We start from the raw sequence: 16,270 nt of genomic DNA, 5'->3' as shown, positions 1-16,270 counted from the left end.
ATATAAAAGTTTTATTTTGATTGGCTGCTGTAAAAAATTTATTAATAAAAAGCAAAGGATTAAAAGCAATATCCTCGCCTCCGAGTCCGTAATAGAATTGAAAATTCCAGATGTGATGGCTAGAATTTTTTTTATCCTCACATCATTGATAAAAGAGAACATACTTAATACCAATACACTGGGGACAAATTATAAAACTGAAACATGGTCTAGCACTGTGTGGCAAAGGTTGGAAAAAAGTACATGAGGCTCGCTCTTGTTCTGTCAAATGTGGTGTACATTGGTCAAGGAGGGAGAAGCCAAGTTATTATGGAGGGGCTTTAAAGTTATAAACAAAAAATAAGTGGCTATGGTTCTTGCTTGTGTTTATGTAAATATCCATTAGTCTATAATGGTGTAAATGAAAAAGCATTCTGAATGTTCCCAATATTCAGAAGCATTTGGGAACCTCATTGGATCGAATCCCAAGCAGGGGAAAATCTGAAATTAAGAAAAAAGGCCTTCAGCTGCCCTTTAGCTACACCAGAACTCAGCTGGATCAAAAACACCCCAGCTTACCTAGACTAGAGTCTTCGAAATTGAGTCTTGGAGATACATCAGTGCCATCAACCGTCAACTCACATACATACAATCCTGATATCGTCTATGGTCACCATACTTCCAAGTGAGTGTCTCTAGCGGCAAGAAACTGGGTCTGGTAATCATGCACTTTATTAAAGGATATAAAATGAAGTACATTCAGGCAGTTTTTCATAATCTGTTCACCAGATGTCTGGCCTAAATTTCAACTAAGGGAGTCTGATGCAACAGTAAGAAAATGCTACTATTGGTCCATACATTCCAAATGGCTACTCTCGACTCCAAGGTAGCCACCACCCCACGAATATATTCTGTCTAGATTCCAACATGTGGAGTTTACAGTGGAATATGGCGGAGGAGAATCAAGCGGACAGTTAGAAGGTTCAAGAAAGGGGGATGCAATCGGAATACTCAAGCATCAAATATTACAGCACATTGTCCAGGTAAGCTACAAGTATACTACAAGCGAGCAACACTTTTTCTTCTTGTTCGGAAATTCCCGTTAAGATGGAAATTCACTTAGACTGGTCTGTTGCCACAGATGCCATTAAAATAATTGCCCATTGGGTTCACTGCACAGATTGTATGCATACCTGTTCCTCCAGCAATCATTCCAATGCTATTGGCAAATTTCATCTCCGGTGCAGATTTCTTGTCTGGCTGGATAGCGAATTTCCCTGTAAGTAAAAACAGATATTGTTAGATAAAATTAGTCTTTAAAAGAATCGGATAGATAGTCGACATTATATCTGGTTCCACTTGAGGTCCTGCCTCTTGGATCTTCGAGTCCAAAAAGAGCTAAGCCTGCCCCCTCCCTGAGAGTTCATCCTGCCTGTGCGCTCCCCGTCTCTTGCTGGCAAGCCTCTCCTGTGTGCTCTCCAGCCGAAAGAGCAGAGCCAAATTCTTTAGCCATCCTGTGGAGAACTGGAGAGGATGTGCAGCATGGCTAAATCCCATTGGCAAAACCAATATATTCCAAAGGTGAAACATACTGGCGTTGACAATACTGGTTTTTAGACTGCTGGTTAAAACCGCCTCTGAATTTTCCCCTCGATACATGCCAGTAGCACGGGTCTAGTACTCGTGGAACGGTCCGCAAGAGATTCACATTTTTGAGTCGCACAATGCAGAATAACAACGGCTATCAGTGTTTTCCCACATAATTCTACCTGCTGTCCCTCACAGTGATGTGATGAAACTTCCGGGGATCCCCCTGCAAAGGGCATGGAGGGGAGGGGGGGGGGGAAAAGAGTGCTCCGGCACAGTCAGGGGCTCTCAGTCCCGCCCTTGCATAGTTCCGGAGAGGGGGCCCAGAGCTAGCACTCCCCCCCCCCCCCCCCCCCACACCTTAGGGGCTGCAGGGGCTTTTGTTACGCCACTGCCCCCCACGTGCATAGTTGGATTTACCCACCAAAATGTATGCGGGAAATGAGAAAACAGAGCACTTTTTAGGTCGAGGACCGTCCGGTCTGCCGAAGGCAGAACCGGAAGTCGGAGATTTAATGTTTTGGAGAAGAAGGGCTTGAACCCGCCCCTCTTCTCCCCTGTTCTCCATTGGCTGGCCTCTTGAACGCTGGCCAGCCATTGGAGAAGAGGCTTTGTCACTCCGAACAGGCCCAGTCCTTTTCGGATTCGGGGGCGTGTTTTTTCGTTGCTTTTCTAATTATCTCCTCCAGCCAATGGTAGGAGGAGAACACGCCCCCGAATCCGAAAGCGCCGCTGCCTTTCTCTGAGGCATTTCTGCTTTGCCTCGGAGAAAGGCAGTGGTGTGCTGGTCCTCTCCCCCTGCTCTCGGCTCCTCCCCTTTAAATCTTTTATTTCCTGTGAACTTTCCCCTGTAAGGATTCGTTTTTAGCTCGAAGGCTGCGCCATCCCGCAGTACCTTTTGAAGTAAGTGGCGTGTGTCCGGATCCACTTCCCTTCTATTCCATCAGGAGTTACTCTGTGCACGCTTTGCCAATTTGTTATGCGGGCCCTCCGTTCGCTATGCACCACATGGGGGCTGGACTGGTATCATTTGCCAGGGCTGCTTTGACTTCTCAGTCCGGCCCTGTAACTGCCTGTGTCTGAGCCTGTAAACTACGGCTCATATGTTCTCAATCCAGAAAGGACCAATGTAGTCTTCGAGGGATGAAAAAACAGGCAGTCATAAGAGCAATTTTTTAATACCTAATAAAATCCAGTTTGAAGCAAAAACGGGCTACTCTGTTCGGCCACGCAGCGCCATATTAATATTCAAGATCTCCGCTCCGCTCCTCACTTGTTCGAACCCCGCCCCCCTCATCTTTCACGGCTGGGCATCCCCGCTGCGGCACTCTCCTCTGCGTCCCATCTGTTCACCCCTCCCTCGCTATCACAGCCCTCCCCTCTCCGCCCACCTCATCTCTCCATCTCTCCCCGACACTGCCAGCCGACAGCCTCCATTTTCTCCCTGGTAAACGGAATTTTATTTTTTATTCTCTACGTGCGGTTGGGAGGGTGGGAATGATTTTCGGGCACCGAAAAGAATATCTTGGACGATTTAATCCCAACAAAATATTCTATAGCCGCAGCACCCGCCAGCTCACATTTGTGCTGCCACCAGTCTTTTTTTTTTTTTTTGCATTTGCTTATAATCGAATTATTAAACCGATATTCTCGTGAGAAATACGTCTAGACTGGCGAGAAAAACGCAGTGGGTTGGGGGTTTACTGTAAAAATGCCCCTGCTGCCTCCCGGTGACAGGTTCCTGTGTCAGCCGTTTTCTTGACTCGGTTTGTGTGATCATAACATCTGAGTTTAATCCTTAAGAGAATTCAGCCTGTGACGTGTTTCTTTTCTAGATAACGATGTGTATTGAAAATTGGTCAGTTATCCATACATTCAACATTATTTAAAAACAAAACTCATAAATAATAAATGTCCCACCCGGTTGGAGCTGAGGTAACGCTAGACAACCGGTTTAATCGAGTGTATAGTAAGTGGTTCCGGTGGAAAATCAGCCAATCCGAGAGAGCGTGACGTCTCGCGGTCCAGGTGATGGGCAGTGTGTGTTTCATAGGAAAAGTACCACAGCAGCTGTTTGCCATGGCAACAAGGTGATGCAGCAGTCGAGCGGGTCAGGTGTTTGTGTCTGTGAAGGGGACGGCGAGGTGGGGACAGCTGTGAAGCTAGAAAGCGTGCAACCTGCTGATCCCAACTTCAAACCCGGGCAGGGGCAAATTTACATCTCATCCTTCAGATGCCATGGCATGGTTACTTTTGTTACGATTAATAACACCAAGCGACAACCCCGTTGCAGGCGACTAGCACAAGCGGGTCCTCTAGAACACGATGATTTATTTTATTATTAGGAACATTATTTTTGACATTTTTATTAATATTTTACTTTTTAAACTCCGTGTGTTAAATGCTTTAATGTTCCAGGGTCACTAAAACTATGCGTGGTGGCTCTGTCTGTGTGTGGGTAAGTGTGTGTGTGTGTGTGTAGGTGGCTCTGTGGGTGGCTCCATTTGTGTGTGGGTTGCTCTATGTGAGTGGCTCTGTATGTTTGGGTGGCTCTGTGTGGGTGGCTTTGTGTGTGTGGCTCTGTGTGTGGGTGCAAATGCAATAGGTCTCGCATTGGAGAGTGATTAAGCTATTGACATTGTAAATAACAATGCAGCTTCTTCTAATGTTTTAAAAACAAAAACAAACAAGAATAATGTCATGAACATTGCCAACAGCTCTAACTTTAACAATGCCGAGACCATTGCATTGTAAATGCTTGTTCATTTTGATTTGGAATTACAATGAAGCTCTAATGAGGCAGCGAAGCCCAGGGGAGTGGCCTGGGGGCCCTCGGGCACCCTCCCCCCAGGGCCCAGGAAAGCTGGTAGTGAGGTGAGGCCCAGAGGAATGGGGCCGTCGGGCACCCTCCCCCCGGGCCCTGCAAAGCTGGTAGTGAGGTGAGGCCCAGAGGAGTGGGGCCCCTCGGGCACCCCCCCCCCCCCCCCGCCCTGCAAAGCTGGTAGTGAGGTGAGGCCAAGGGGGGCCCCCTACCCCTGGGCCCTGCAAAGCTGGTGGTGAGGTGAGGCCCCTTTCCCTGGGTGTGGCTGGCTCTTACCCAGCCGTGTCGGGCTTTTTTCGGATGCATCGCCAAATCCTCAGCAACACAATTAACGCCAGACAGACAGCAAGGGTGGTGTGTAGCGTGCGAAAAACAGCGTTTCTCTGCAAATCCCTCGGCGCCCCCGCATCCGTGAATCACGAGCATCTTTGAAAGCCAGAGGCTTGAATAAAACACCACATCGGAGACAAACTGAAGATCACACCCTTTCCTGAGGCGGTGACTCATTTCAACCAGCTCGAACTAAACCCGTGTGGGACTATAAACATTCACTCCTTAGGAACGCGTCTGCGTAGGATACTGAGCGCGGCAAATGTTACTAACGGATAGCCTCTATGTAGGAACTTCGGCATATCTAGGTGTGAGCTCTCTGTGTGCGATGGCCGCAGTGTCTTCTGGTCATCAAGTGTACTCACCGCTCCTTGATACTTGAGAGGCGTTGAAAACACCTCCCCCCAGCAATCACAGCCCCCGTCACCATCTAGACTTGCCAACTATTTCACCAAATCCACAACTGCATGCACGACCCTCCCGGCTCCCGTAGCATTGTAATGTTTTCGAATCGTCCATGAAGCCACTATACACAGAGGAATTCCGTCTTCCTTCCAACAATGGGCAAAAGTAAACATTTGTCTGAAAAGTTACCAAAAGTTTTTAAAGTTTGTTAACTACATCAAAGGTAAAAAAAAAAAGTTTATTTTTTGCAAGAGAATACTGGCGTGTCACGTGTGTACTCTTGCGGCAACTGCAAAGTTTAAGAAAGACACACGAAGTTGCAGGGAAAACAAGCTGTTGCAACTTGGCGGACCCCTACTTTCAACTTATTGAATCTGTAGTTGATTTCTGCTTGTGTATAGATAAAGTCATACCGTAGGCAAGTTTTGTACGCATTTGAAGATCTTCTGTGTCCAAATTACGTTGACTTTAAAACAGGGATTTAGTGCAATTGCAAACTGCTTGCATTACTTGGTCTGACACAGTCCTCGCTTGAGATTTTCGGATTCGCCCAACGTCAGAAGCCGTCGCCGCTTCCTTTCTCTTTTAGTTTTAACCCTACAAGATCCGGCACCAGCATGGTTACACTGCGGCCTTCACTTCCATCACTGCCACTTTTATTACTGTCCATCAATAATGTTGTGGCTCAACCTGCCTTAAAAGATTGGGCTGGTTATTTGTTATTAAAAAGTCAAACCTGGGCCATTCAGAGAAGCTTTGGTCTGCCACCCTATTACTGCTAACATTTTAGATAAAAACACGAGCAAAGACAATTACTCTCACTTTCAGGTGGGTCTAATAGGCAGCAGCTCACATCAGGGGACTCCTCTTTTCTTTGCGCACTTTATGCAGGTGCACGTGTGTTCTTCCTCTCGCCCATGTGCTGCTTGCCATCTCACCTCCACGCCCCACCCGTGCTCTACGTATTACCGGTATGACTAAAGAGCTGGCTTTGTCTTGGGTTTTCTTTCATCTCCAGCCTTCCACTGGATGCATAAAAGTCCACGCCCTTGGCCACAAAGGAGGCATTTATGGTGCAAGGGGCTGGGGTTGGGTGGGGTGAGGCTGCTGCATGCACTCAGCCTGCCTTTGAGCAGAAAGTGTACTTAGAGTGACTGGAAGGACGTCTCTCTCCCAGAGGCCCATAAGCCTGCAGGCTGCTGCTGCTGGCACCAAATAGCGGGAGCTTGAGTTCCATTTCATAATTGTGTGGAAAGTAAATGGCAACCATTTCCCTTTAATTTCTGACACTTCCTCAGTCAGCTATTACGTTCTTTTGAGCACCTGCAACGACTCCTCTTGGTCACCTTTAAGCTGGATCACCTGTAAGTTTCACATTCTGTTCAATGACATCTGAAAAATAAACTGCCGTTTCTAAAGACTGAAAATATCAGTTTTAAGATCGCTTAATAAACGGGTCAGCTTTTCCTCCAGTATTTTGATTTTTTTTTTTTTACAATGATTTACAAACAAGCATTGGCAAAGCCAGTAGCTTAGCAGTCACATTATAGGGGTAGGACGTATTGGCTTTGCGAGTGCTTGGTATAAGAGGAATTGTCATTCATCGTTGCATGTCCTTGATAAGGTGCAATTGGCACTTTCCTGTTGCATGCCGCAGTATCCTAGGCCTTTGAGGTCCAGTGAGTCGGATACAAACCGACCTAAAAGCAGAAACTCTCTGGGGAGACACGATACTGGAGAGGGCAAGATAGTTCAGAGATTAAATACGTCTGTTGCAGAGATTTACAGGTATGTGTATGTATGTCACACACCATACAGTTATAACAAGTGCAAGAACATGCTATAATGTACGTAATAAAAAAACTTCGTGATACGGTTAAAAACTAGAAATACGACCTTCAGGTAAGATTCCCCTGGCGACGATAGCAGAGAACACAAAAAACAGGCATTAGAAAATAGGTCGGGCTTTATTGCACGGAACCTTGCACTCGCGCACCTAGCATGCACAGAGGCACAATATTTTAATTTTGGTACACTGAGGGCAGCTAACTATTTGACAGAAAAAACACACTTTTGATACATGACTGTTAGATATGGGATTTTTGGTCGGCTAGGGCATGTGCCCAAGTCGGGCAGAAACCACCACTCTAGTCAGGATAAGGGAGTTACACTCCTAAAATAACCCCTGCTCAGCTTGGCAGGAGCAGTCAGGCTTATCTTAGAGGCAGTGTGTAAAGTATTTGCACATAACCAACAGTAATACAGTGTAAGCACTACAAAAGGACACCACACCAGTTTAGAAATATATCCAATATTGTTATATATTTAAGACAAGACCAAAAACGATAAAAAAAACACAATACAGTAATTAAAAATCTTCGATTATCAAAATATGCTTGAAAAATAGTTCCTTGATATTGATAGCTCCGTCCAGGGCTATCACGGCGTCGTGACCAAACAAATCCAAGCAGTTCTGGCTGACTGCGGTGTCGCGGGCCAGCTACGGTGTCGGGAAGACCCGCAACCAGTACCTTTTGGAAATGCAGGGCATCGGCGACTTCTCGTTGAGCTTCTGAAAGCACGGCGTCCACAGGCATCTGTTCCGGAGGTCGGTGCAGGAGTCGTCGGGGCCCTCGAAGTCACACGCGTTGTAGACCGAACTCCTCTCTGTTGAAGTCAGGAGCGCTGGCGTTGGCAGGCGTCGGGTGCTGCGGTACGGTGCCCACAGGTCACGGTGCAAGCAGCGGCTCGGTGGCGGCATCAGATGGCATCGTCGGTGAGACCAGGGTTGCGGTGCGAAGTGAATGCGGTGCTCGTTGCGGTGCAAGCAGTGTCATTGTCATTGCTGAAGTGCTGTCGTCGGCTGACGAACTGGAGTTGATGGCGCCGGCGTCGGTAGGCCAAGGCTGTAGTGCCGGATGAGGGCGGTGCATCGTGTAACTTTGAGCGGTGCCCTTGAACCACGGTGCAAGCAGCGGCATAGATTCCGGGGTGGAGCGTCGTCGTCGGGGATACCAAGGTGTCGTCGTGAAGCGAGGCGGTGCCCACAGGTCATGGTGCAAGCAGCGGATTGATGGCGCTGTCAGCAGGTGTCGTCAGTGAGACCAGGGTCACGGTGCGGCATTGCGGCGGAGCCCTCTGCTGTGCCTTCAGGACACAGAGTAGGCAGTAGCATCGTAGACGTCGTCCGGTTGAGTTTTCTTCTGTTGCAGCGCAAAACACACAGGAGAGCTTGAAGACTTTTGTTGTTCCTGAGACTTCTTGAACAGGGGGCAAGCTCTACCTCAAGCCCTTGGAGAAACTCACAAAAATAGATTGCAGAAAGTTCAGTCCAGTCCTTTCACTGCCCAAGATGGAAACATATCCTGCAGGCCAACACTGCAAAGCACACAGCAAAGTGGTAGTTCCTCCTCACAGCTTCTCTGGCTCTTCTTCTTGGCAGTCTTCTTGGTCCAAAAGAGTTCTAAAGTTCAGGGATCTGGGCTCCAATATTTATAGCCCCAAATCCTTTGATCTCTTAGGCAGAGAGTGTCTGTGCCCAGCCAGAACCAGTTATGCCACTCCTGCGCCCCAGCCTTCTGTCATCCAAATCCCAGACAGGCAATCCACATTCCAGCAGAGGCACACAGGATGACTGAGCAAGAAAATACCTACTTTGTAAAAGTGGTATATTCAAACACGGAATGTAAAAATCGCCTTCACTAAAAGATGCATCTTTAGATTCTGAGTTCAGGCATACTAAACTTAATTTTCCTACCTAATTTCCCAGGCCAGGTATGTATATAAGATGTTATAAACAGACTACCCATTCTGTCCTATGGGGAACAGGTAGCCTTGCAATAGCGAAAACCAAAATTGGCCGTAATTCACTATCAGGACATGCCACACACACCAGGGCATGTCCTACCTTTGACATACACTGCACCCTGCCCACAGGGGTACCTTGGGCCTACCTTAGGGGTGGCTGACATGTAAGAAAAGGAAAGGTGAGGGATTGGCAAGTGTGTGCATTGGCCAAGTCGACATGGCAGTTACAAACTGCGAGCAGACTCCGGAATGGCAGGTCTGAGGTACGTTTTCCGGGCTACTCACGTGGGTGGCACAATCAGTGCTGCAGGCCCACTAGTAGCATTTGATTTACAGGCCCTGGCACACTCAGTGCACTTTACAAGGGACTAACAAGTAAATCAAATATCCAATCATGGAAACACCAATCCATAACACAATTTATAACAGGAGCACTTGCACTTAACCACTGATCAGCAGTGAGAAAAGTGCACAGAAACACTATGCCAGCAAAAAGAGTCAAAACCGGGAGGTCAGAAAGCAAAAACTCAGGGGAAACACGCCAAAAGATGCCAAGTCTAACAATGACTCTCAGAAAAACGAGCCAGAGGAGTCCAAGACTTACTAAGAGAGTGGGTTTAAAACTCAGAATGAATGGATGATGAATATTTTAGATACATTTGCCCGAATGCATACCAGCTTTAGGGTAACAAACTGAGCAGGTGGTCCTCCAGTGTACATTAAAGAGCAAGAGAGAAAGATGGGTCTCACTCGAGTAACCTGTTCGAGTGAATACAACCAATAAAATGTACCCCCTGGCCTGGTGCAAAGCAACACAGGCACAACCAAGAGCAGATGAGAAGTGTGCAAGAGGGCATGTAGCGTGGAAGCTTACTGCATAAGTCAAGAGTTCACAGTGAAAAAACCGTTCCTAATGCATCAGTCAGAGTTCAATGTGAAACTCCATCCTAATATGCTGTCAGAGTTCAGAAAGTGAAACCACTTGCTACTGCATGATACATGGACTTAAAAGAGCTACCACCCTCAACAAAGGAAAATAACCAAACTGAGCTTAAAATATTAGCATAGATAAGCTTTCACACACACAAACACGAAAGCAGAAACACCCCAACCTAAACAAGGTCAATAAATCTTTAATCAGCATTAAAACGTCAGCGGGGCATTTGGCAAGTTAATAACTTCGACTTGTTTTAACTACTAGTTGAATAGCATGTTACAGGTTGAATCTTACACTATACTAATAAAATGGATTGATATAAGTGTCTAGTCATCCCGTTTTGTCACTTATGTCATGCACCATCTCCAAAAGCAAATGCCAAAACTAATGGCAGACATTTTAACCCTCCACAAAATAACCAGCACTTGGCAGAAGTATAGCAAAGCAATAGCTAGCCAGCAAAAGCACATGAAAACCAATCACTGGAAGGGCCTCACTAAAATCCACTCTCTTTCTGTAATTTTTCTTATTATTGTATTGGTGGTAACAGGGAGTCTCCCAGAAGCCAAAGCTGTATGTGGTGATACCTAAAAAGGCAATTCAGTGAATAAAGAGAAATAAAGGGGTTATTTGACTATCACTATCTCAGGCACCAGGGCCAGACGTTTTTCCCATATCTCTGAAAGCTAATGTATGCTATTTGGGTTTCAGTTTCTGATTCTAGTTATATGACATTTAACAAGCAGAAAGGGGGGACAATTGGACTATGGTAGATACTAAAGGCCAGCAGCCCATTCTTCTCTTGGTGAGAAATTATGTACAAGAAAGTTCTATGACTTCATAAACCTGGGTAGGGGTCATAGCATTGCTACTTATTAACAAATGGGCATTAAGAAGGCATCTTCGCCACCAATAACCTGTTCAGTTTTTGTACACCTTGCCCATCAAGCTATGAATCTGCCTCGTGGATAGAAGTTTTGATTTTAAAATGGCATTTGCCTCACTGCACAACAATGCTCCTATAATTACATTGAGGAACCAGGGCATAAACATAAGCATTTGCTTTTAATCCACTTATTTTATAGAGACACACAATATGAATGCAAATTGGACAAAATTGCAGTCGGTGTGGAAAATCAAAATCAAGTTTTAACATGGTGCATGTTACCACCGCTATTATCTGCTACGTAAAACACTGTTCTTGAGGTATTGAACAGGATTAGCAATTTCTCATTGTTGGACTTGGCCCTTTTTGCAGGGTCATCCCTGAACTTTTTGCCTTCCTCCTAGCCATTTTTCAGACATGATGTTGGTGGTTCTAGGACTCTAGGCAGTTTAGCACTGCTGTCCAGTGTAAAGTGCGTGTGCTCTCTGTGGTAAACATGGTAAGGTTGGTCTACACCTGTTTGGCATATTTAATTTACCTGTCAGCCCCTTGTAAAGTGGTATCTCAGTGGTACCCAGGGCCAGTAAATTAAATGTTACTGGTGGGCTTGCAGCGCTGATTGCGCCACCCACCGAAGTCGCCTTTCAAACCTGTCTCCGGCCTCTGCCATTGCAGGGCCTGTGCGCGCAGTGTTACTGCCGCTGTGACGTGGCACCTAAAGTGTGTGCCATGTCTGTGACCCCCCTTTTACTGCATATCAGTCACCCCTAAGGTAGGCCCTAGCTAGCCCTATGGGCAGGGTGCATTGTAGGTAAAAGGTAGGACATGTACCTTAAGTGCGTGACATGTCCTGGTAGTGACAAAAAGCCATTCTTGGTTTCTCACTGCGGTGAGGCTGCCCTCTCATAGGGATGCATTGGAGATTCCCTGATAAGTGTTTGTGGTAATTCCTGATATGAGAGGAGCAGCGTGGTAACGTTTAGTATGCCTGAACTCAGAATCTAAAGATGCATCTTTTAGTGAAGGTGATTTTGACATTCTGTGTTTAAAAATACCACTTTTAGAAAGTAGGTTTTTTCTTGCTCAGTCATCCCGTGTGCCTCTGCTGGAATGTGGATTGCCTATCTGGGTTTTGGATGACAGAAGGCAGGGGAGCAGGGCTCCAGATAGTCTAGGGGGTCAGGAAAGGGCTGAATAGGCCAGGGCTGCAATTGGGGAAGGAGGAGGAAATTTCCTTGCACCTTAAAGGGACTGGTCTGCCTCTGACCCTGCCGTCTCCACCTCCTGCCAGGAAGTCACACAAGAGAAGGAAGAACTGGTTCTGGCTGGGCACAGACCCTCCCTGCCTAGGAGATCAAAGGATTGGGAGTATAAGTACTGGGGCTGTGACCCCCCATGAAGTGTGCTTCCTTGTGCTGTCTTGGGTGCTGCGTGGACCTGCTGGGCCCCAGGAGGAACTGCCACGAGGGACTGCCCCTCTGCTGGAGGGCCCTGTGAGCTGGCCTGCCTAAGCCCAGATTTGCCTTTTGGATCCTGGACTTAGCGCCTCGTGAGCACTACACTTTGGTTGCCGAGAGCCCCGTTGAGGGTCCGATTCCAGAGAGTGGTATTCCGCCTGGCCTGTGGGCCAGGAACAGCGTGAGGCCAGGCAGCGCTGGGCTGCCACCTGAAGCGGGAGCCTACCCTGCCTTCTAGTGCTTCCAAGGAACAGAGCAGGAGCCCACCCCACATTTGTGTGCTCCTTGGGCGGCAGCCTACCCAGCACTGTGGCGTTTATTTAAAAGCGGGAGCCCACCCCGCATTGGTGTCCTTTGGAGTGGGAGCCTACCCCGCATTGCCGATGCCCCGGTGAAACCGCAGCCGGAGAGAGGGACTGCCGAAAAACAGAAGACAGGCACCCGTGCCTGATTGTGGGCGGGCCTGCTAAGAGTCCGAGACCCTTGCGGGCTCCATTTCCGCCCCCTTTGTTTGCCCCGAAGCGGAACTCCGGCAGAGGTGCAGCCGGTGGCACAACGGGGGCTTTCATGACCTGCAAGGAGAGTCCAGAGTGTTGGCCAACCTGGTAGAGGTGGGAGGAGAGCCTCCAGAGGACGTGGCAACAGGAGAGATGGCGCTGGGCGGACTCGCCGGAGACTTCGCTCTGGGTCCTACCGCAGCGGCCCTTCGCTGACCAGTAGAGGAGCAGCCAGGTATTTTTCTACACCCGGGCCACGGCAGTGAAAGGCCCCACAGTCCTCACTTCAGGCAGCTGCCCCGCTAGATCGCGGGTAGCGGTGGGTGAAGAGCGGGAGGATCGGAGTTGTGGCTCCCTCTGGATCTTTTATGTGGCCACACAGGAGACACCGAAAGAGCCCCGGTAAAGGGGGGCGGGTGCCAAGGCAATTGTTCTATAGCTGCACCGCAAGAGCGCGGGCAGCTGCAGCAAGGGGGACAGTTCTTTGTGATAAGCAATGGATGAGATGCACCCCCTGGCCTCCAGTGCATTGAGCACATCATTGTAGTTGCAGTGGCAGCTAGAGGCATGGTGGGTGTTGATTGCATTTACACCTGCACTGCAAGAGTGCGGGCAGCTGCCACGTGAAGGGGCATTGTGTCTGGTCTCTGGAGAGACCCGGGTGGAGCGCACCCTTGCCCTGATTGCTTGTGCTGGCCTGCACACCACTGCTGTGGCAGCATAACGTCCTGACATTTGGGACAGAGGGCATTTGAGCCCCAGTGGAAGGCCAGTTGGTCTGGGGTCAGGTTAGGTACCTGTGTGTACCAGGAGGGCGCAAGGCCCTAAGGGAAGGTGACCTGGGGAGTGTCACTGAGGTGCCCTCCTAATTGTGATTTATGCATAATGTGTTTATGCTTATGAGATTTGTGCATGATGTGTTTTGTGCCTAATGTGATGCCTACAGGGGTTGCGTAATATGTTTATGCTTATGAGATTTATGCATAATGTGTTCTATGCCTAATGTGATGCAGACATAATGCGTTTATGTTGCAGGTGATAATGCTAAGTCCAGTATTTTACCAGTAGTCACTGGTTGTGTTTTATATGTGCTACTAGTGCTTTCTAAAGGTTCTGACAGTGACCTGATTGGCCCTGCCATGTTTATAATCCCCTCTGAATATTGCCTAGTGCCAGTTGGTACAGTGTATATGCGCGATTATGATTCTAATGTGTTTCGGATAATACAAAGGCTATTTTTTATATAACCTTGTGTGGGGTTTCTTTTGTGGTGTTCCTAGTGTGTTGCTGCTGCTGTGTGTGTGTGTGTGTGTGTGTGTGTTGCGCAAACGCTTTACACATTGCCTCTGAGATAAGCCTGACTGCTCGTGCCAAGTTACCGCAGGGGTTAACTTCACCGTGTAACTCCCTTGCCCTGCCTAGAGTGGTGGTTTCTGCCTGGCTTAGGCGCATTCCCTAGCCAACCAGAAATCCAATTTCTAACACCCATATAAACTCTTCAGTGCAGAAACATGGCAACAATAATTCGGTGTTTGGATGATAGTTTATTTGTACCACTTACCTTTAATTTCCTCAATGAGTGAAATACTAAGGGCCTAACTTCGACTCTGGCTGTGTGGGAGCGGGCCGCCACACCAGCTCCCACGCAGCCAAAGCCATACTGATACCGCCTGCCAGATTACGAGTTGTGTGTCTGGCAAGATCATGTGCACCACCCCCCCTTGGCCCTGAGGAAAGAGGGGGACCTGTAGGGGCCCCTTGGTTTCCTCACCGCCACAGTTTTCATGACGGCCTCACCGTCATGAAAACCGTGGCAGTGAGGAAACCACTAATATACTCAGCGGTGCTGCAGCGGCACCACCAGCATATTAGGCCCTCTCACCGTGGTGTCACGCCGCAGTATCCATGATCCCCGGAGGTTGCGGCCGGTCTATGGCAGTACGATCACGTAATTGTAACAAGGCAGGTAGACCACAAGTCTGGCGATCCAGGGAACCCCACCACAGGTTCAGCGATCCGATGGACCACCAGACTCGTAATCAGCCCCTAAGTGACTCCATGGTAATTCTGCCACAATTAATAAAAAGCAAAAAGCTGATGGAATTAATCAGCCATCTCTTGTTACCCCAAGTTATGCCCCATGTCTTCCTGAGACATGCAGTTTTCAATTATACCATCGGGTAAAATCAGGACTGCTGCTTTCAGACAACACATGATTTAGCACCAAAAGATAAATGAGGGCCTGTACTGGGGAATTTCACTTTACTTATTTGATCCAATGCAGGTCACATACGTCTTAGACCTCTTGTTTTCAAGTCTTTAAATAGATTGATAGTATTTGCAAAAAATTGATAGCATACAAAAAGAATAATCAAAATGTAAAATATTCTGTAGACTAAAAATAAATATGCTAAATTTAAAATATTCTGTTTGGTATAGGTTATGATCCAAGATTTATTAATCACAATTAGCACATAAACTATTAATCATATCTTACACAAGAATTGAAGTATGATTTCACTGATAATACATCCCACAACATCCTGGCAATGGTGATGGCGGAGTGGTTTGTAGGTTAGTTGAGACTGGTCCTGAGACTTGTTCTGGTTTCCACCATGTCACTTGCCGTTCGGTGCGAACTCTCCTTGGGACTTTTGGTAATACTGATCACAGTTCTGTTGAAAAGAAAGTTGTCTGCGGGGTAGAAACTGTACTGATGTAGATTTGGATGCAGAAGGCGATTTTTTCTGTCTTGAAGTCAACCACATTGACGTTTTCACATCAGTTCTAATTGCTTGTAGCACCTCATAGACGTTTTTATCACATAAGGCCAGGCCATAGTGACTGGAAAGATAGTTCACAGGGACAAAACAATTATTTTCCTCTGTAAGAAGAGGTTCTTTTTCATTCCACTGAATCTATTCAGAAGTAACCTTAAAGGAAAAAAATCTTGTGGAAAGAGCACAGCTCTAGAAGATTCCCTTTCACTTGACAAGAAGTAGAACATCTGTGCTATGGAAGTCTTTGAGGGGAGGGGGGTGGAGTGCCTGGAGTTCATAGAATCTCTTCATCATTGGTCCTAGTATTAGGCCTTAAAGATAGTTGAACAGACTGTGCATACTATCAAGTTAAGTGCCCTCCAGTTTCCACCAAGGATTCTCATCCTCAGGATGGAGCAGAATACAAGCATATGAATCTGTGTGAGATCCAGTGCTAGACAATATGGCAAATGCAACACACCATTGATCACAGTAGGAATTAGATCTCTGGTAGGACAAGGACTTATTTAGACTGAAATGCAGTTCAGATATGTAGATGATCTTCCAAAGGATACAGACTTGTTATTCATGTTTCTAAGACAACCCTCCAAGGATTCAATCCTATATGACAAATAGATGCCTGTGGCTTATCTGGAGATACACATCTTCATTATCATTTTGGGATGAGCTGTTTCCAGTGCCATCCCTAGCCACACCAGTAGGGTATTTTTTTTTGTAGGGAGAATTGCAGAATACTGAGTGGTGGGACTTTTAGTCAATCCCCATTTCGAATCCTGCCTTCACA

At 47.2% G+C, this 16,270-nt stretch overlaps 2 protein-coding genes across 4 annotated transcripts in view; one reads left to right on the top strand and one right to left on the bottom strand.

Moving 5' to 3' along the window:
• Positions 1 to 16,270, top strand: part of LOC146866687 (uncharacterized) — a 406,500-nt gene that overhangs the window by 42,687 nt on the left and 347,543 nt on the right. The gene's annotated exons all lie outside the window — the stretch shown is intronic.
• CYB5R1 (cytochrome b5 reductase 1) overlaps positions 1 to 16,270 on the bottom strand; it is a 151,576-nt gene that overhangs the window by 58,927 nt on the left and 76,379 nt on the right. Inside the window, exon 6 of the mRNA XM_085600251.1 lies at positions 1,173 to 1,256. Coding sequence (XP_085456377.1) covers positions 1,173 to 1,256 — 84 coding nt within the window. The remainder of the gene's footprint in view (positions 1 to 1,172; positions 1,257 to 16,270) is intronic.

The sequence above is a fragment of the Triturus cristatus genome, chromosome 1_2, assembly GCF_964204655.1.
Source record: "Triturus cristatus chromosome 1_2, aTriCri1.1, whole genome shotgun sequence".
Taxonomy (NCBI): Eukaryota; Metazoa; Chordata; class Amphibia; order Caudata; family Salamandridae; genus Triturus; species Triturus cristatus.
This window is presented reverse-complemented; position numbering and strand designations above follow the sequence as displayed.